The 3482-nt window shown below is 49.4% G+C and overlaps 1 protein-coding gene across 2 annotated transcripts in view; it reads right to left on the reverse strand.

The window, feature by feature from the left end:
• Mylip (myosin regulatory light chain interacting protein) overlaps positions 1–3014 on the reverse strand; it is a 22097-nt gene extending 19083 nt beyond the window's left edge. For both annotated transcript variants that reach the window (XM_023712118.1, XM_004628340.2), the window contains exons 1-2: positions 2708–3014; positions 1447–1637 (exon numbers count right to left, since the gene is read on the reverse strand). In XM_023712118.1, coding sequence (XP_023567886.1) covers positions 1447–1637; positions 2708–2794 — 278 coding nt within the window. In that variant the 5' untranslated portion in view covers positions 2795–3014. The remainder of the gene's footprint in view (positions 1–1446; positions 1638–2707) is intronic.
• Positions 3015–3482: the final 468 nt, after the last annotated feature.

The raw sequence follows: 3482 nt of genomic DNA on the forward strand, positions 1-3482 counted from the left end.
AGTATAAATGCACTTACAATACACACAGATCATGTTATCATATTCATGTTTAAATCAAGTATTTAGTCCTCTGAGTTTCTGCAGGTTTAAAAAACAAATCTGTGTCACCAACATGGGGTTGCATCTAGAGATCTTGAAATTATGATTTGCAAATAAAAATCCAATGTGTTTTCTTTTATTCAACTTCAAGTTATGACAATGAGGTACGAAGTAGATGCTTATACATATTGGTTTTAAGTTTTATGAAAAGCCTACTCTGAATAATAAAGGCAGTTAACACACCCTTAAACATGCAATAACTGGACTATTTTGCAAGATCTTTCCAGAGGCGATTAGAATTCAGTTTGCCAGTTTCCCTCAAAAACTAAACTTTTAAGCCCCAAGATGAAATGAAGATTTCAAATTCGAATGGATAATATTTCAGTGTGTTTCTATCAGTTTCTTGGTTAACACACACACAGAGAATGACGCACTAAACGTACTGCTCCTGAGGATCATTCACAACTTTCAGAATCACATTTTTCACATATAAGGTGAATTTCCAAGCTAAAGGGTTATGAAAAACATCAGTGCTTAGATTCAAAGCTTGCTGTGCTTTTCAAAGCAATCCTTTTCCTTTCTTTTTCTCAACATGCCGCTGTAAGATTTGTCTCATGTATTTCAAATATAAGTATTAAACATCATTTTCTTAGGCTAACTCATCCTTAAGAAAAGTTTTATTACAGTCCTGAGAACACTTTTTTTTTACTTGAAAACAGAAACCACATGCTTCAGTTGCCTACCATTACTGGTGAAGATTTCCTTTTTCTCTTTTACTCTTACAACACAAAGAGGAATTCAACATTCTGCACTCAACAATCATGAGCAGTGTATTTGTGGGGTGAAATTCAGTCACTGAGGCCTTCAAAGAATTCTTTTATTAAGGTTTTATGAAATTTAAAAACTCTGAAAATTGTGCATGAAGCCAGCTGGAGTTCTCCGCTACACACTGTAATCTGACACTAGGCTGAAGAAGTTGACCAAGTTTAAGTAACCCAGGAGGAACTGTTTCCTGCTTTCAGAACCCTCTACAGTGACCTGTAGTAACACTGCCTACTGGAGGTTACTATCGGGCATTAGACATTGCTATCAGGAAGTCAGTCGCGGGTTTTTTTTTTTTTTTTTTTTCTGTTTTTGTTTATGTGTAAGAATTCAATCCAGTTCTCTCATTAAGTTTATAAGGACAAGAAAAACCAAAAGAAGAGTCTGAAAACAGCACCCAGGCCAACAATGTAGCTCTCCCTTTCACTTCAACAAAAGGGTTGGGGTTTGCACTGAAAACAAATTTAAGTTGTGGGGAACTTGCACTACATGAATGCCTGGGAACACCTCTAGAGGTCGAAGGGGTTCCTTTCTAGGTGGAATGGAAGGTGAACTGGACACTGCTTTCTTTCAGCCTCACTTTACCTCGTCTGCTCCTGTAAGATGAGATGAGGCTCCACGAAGAACTTGACCCTCAGTTTAAGCCGGTATGGCGCTAGCCCATCCATCTGCTGGGAGATCCGGTTTCTCAGATTTAGCCATAAACTTTCACCTTTGCTACCAGTAAATTGCAGTCCAAAATAATCAACTTCTATGATCCCCAATCTTCTGCACACCTAAAACAAAAATGAATGCAGGATGGATTAAGCAAATGGCGCGTGCAGCCATAATCAGGGCAAACCCAAGGGCTCTGAGTCTAAGGTAACCCACGTCTTTTATACAAATTTGAAGGATCTTACAATACCTGCTGTAAGCTGAAAAGATAAAGTTCTAGGCTCCCACAATGCTTAAACCTAGCTCTAATAGGAAGACTTGTCCTTTCTTGGGTATCTAGGGCAAGACCAAGTGCAACAGAGGAAACGGGAGTCCCTAAAAGTAGCCTTCACGAAAGGCTTAGGAGGAGAATCTATGGGGTTTTCGCCTTTTTATTCCAATCACCGGAATTCCCTCCAGCTGATTTGGCAGCTTGTTTTCTGGACAGTTTTAACCATCTGGATTCCAACAAACAAACACGTTGGGAAACACGCCACAAGTGTCAGCCAAGCTTTGGGAGAGATTCTCCAAACATCCCAGGTCTAGAGGATCCGAATATACAGCGCATAGCTGTTTGCCGTACCAACTGTGCCTGCATGCCCTGTTTGGAATCCTTCACGCAGAAGGAAACACGTGCTTCAAGACAACCAAGCCCTAGACGGCCCAAACCTGCTGTTCTCTCGACCCCGCAAATCCACAAGGTAGGTGAACAACTCGCTCCCTCTGAGAAGCAGCACGAGGCTCGAGCTTGTCTGTCATGGTACCGCGGGACCCAGGACTGCTTCGTGCCACCTATCCTGGGACGTGGGTGGCGCTAACAGGCCTGGCAGGATCCCCTGCGGCATCATGCACACACCTGAGGCAGGTGTGCAGACACCTTCTGAGAAAGTGCGGGTGCGGTAAAGGGTGGCTGCCTGCAACGGTGCCCGCGCCCTCAGCCCTGGGGGCCCCGCCGCGCGCTTCCTTTGCGCCCCACGTGCGCGCCCCACGCCGCGGGGAGGAGGGGGCTGCAGCTCGGCTAGGGGCGCTTGCCGGCCGCCTCTGCATTGCCACCCGGCCCGGGCAGGCGACGCGCCCAGGCACCCGGCACCGTCGCGCGGCCCGGGAGCCTGGGGGTACCCGCAAGGGCCCTGGCCTGGCCCCTGGCCCGCACCTGGTTGAGGCAGTCCTCGCCGTTGGCTTTCGCCTCCACCTCCACCTCCATCAGCACCGCGTCCGGCCTCGTCACATAGCACAGCATGGCTGGGGCCGCCGCTGTCGCCTTCTCTTTGGTGTGAGCGGTGCTGTCGCCTCGCCACGGCTCGAACCCAGCTCTGTGCTCGGCGAAGAGCTGGCCTTTGGAAGGTGCAGCCCTGCAGACGCCTGCCCTGCGCCCCGCGGACGCCGCTGCCGTCCCCGCTGTCCCCTCGCCCGCCGGCTCGAATCCCAGCCTTCCGCGGCGGCGCCGCACTCCAGCACCGACTGCCAGCGCCGCTACAGGGACTTCTCAGATATAGTGGCCCCGCCCCCTCTGGCACCAGCTTCAGCCAATCACCGTTCCGATGCCCCTCCGCCGCCGCGCTGTCAGCCAATAACGACGCCGTTCCAGCCACGGCCCCGCCTCCCAGCGCCGGCTGAGTTCTAGCTGCGGAGGGAGGGTGGCTCGGAGCTCGCCGCTGCCTCTGCCCGCTGGGCGACGCTGCTCCGAGGGAGCGATCGCCCAGGGCTGCGGGCGGGCGGACGCCAGTCTGTGGGGCTGGAGTTTATGACGAACGTTTCCAAGCTGCCGCTATTTTTTCATTTGGATTACGCACTTCAGTTTTGAAAGCTGAAAAGAAACGGAACAACCCAGAGTCTAAAGAAAACTATTTTCTACTCAGGTTGGCTACAGTGGGCTGTTTCTGGAAGGCCAGCTTGTTCCTGATTTTTTTATTTCATCGCTGAAAAAC

The sequence above is a fragment of the Octodon degus genome, unplaced genomic scaffold (genome assembly GCF_000260255.1).
Source record: "Octodon degus isolate 3935 unplaced genomic scaffold, OctDeg1.0 scaffold00023, whole genome shotgun sequence".
In the NCBI taxonomy this organism is placed as follows: domain Eukaryota; kingdom Metazoa; phylum Chordata; class Mammalia; order Rodentia; family Octodontidae; genus Octodon; species Octodon degus.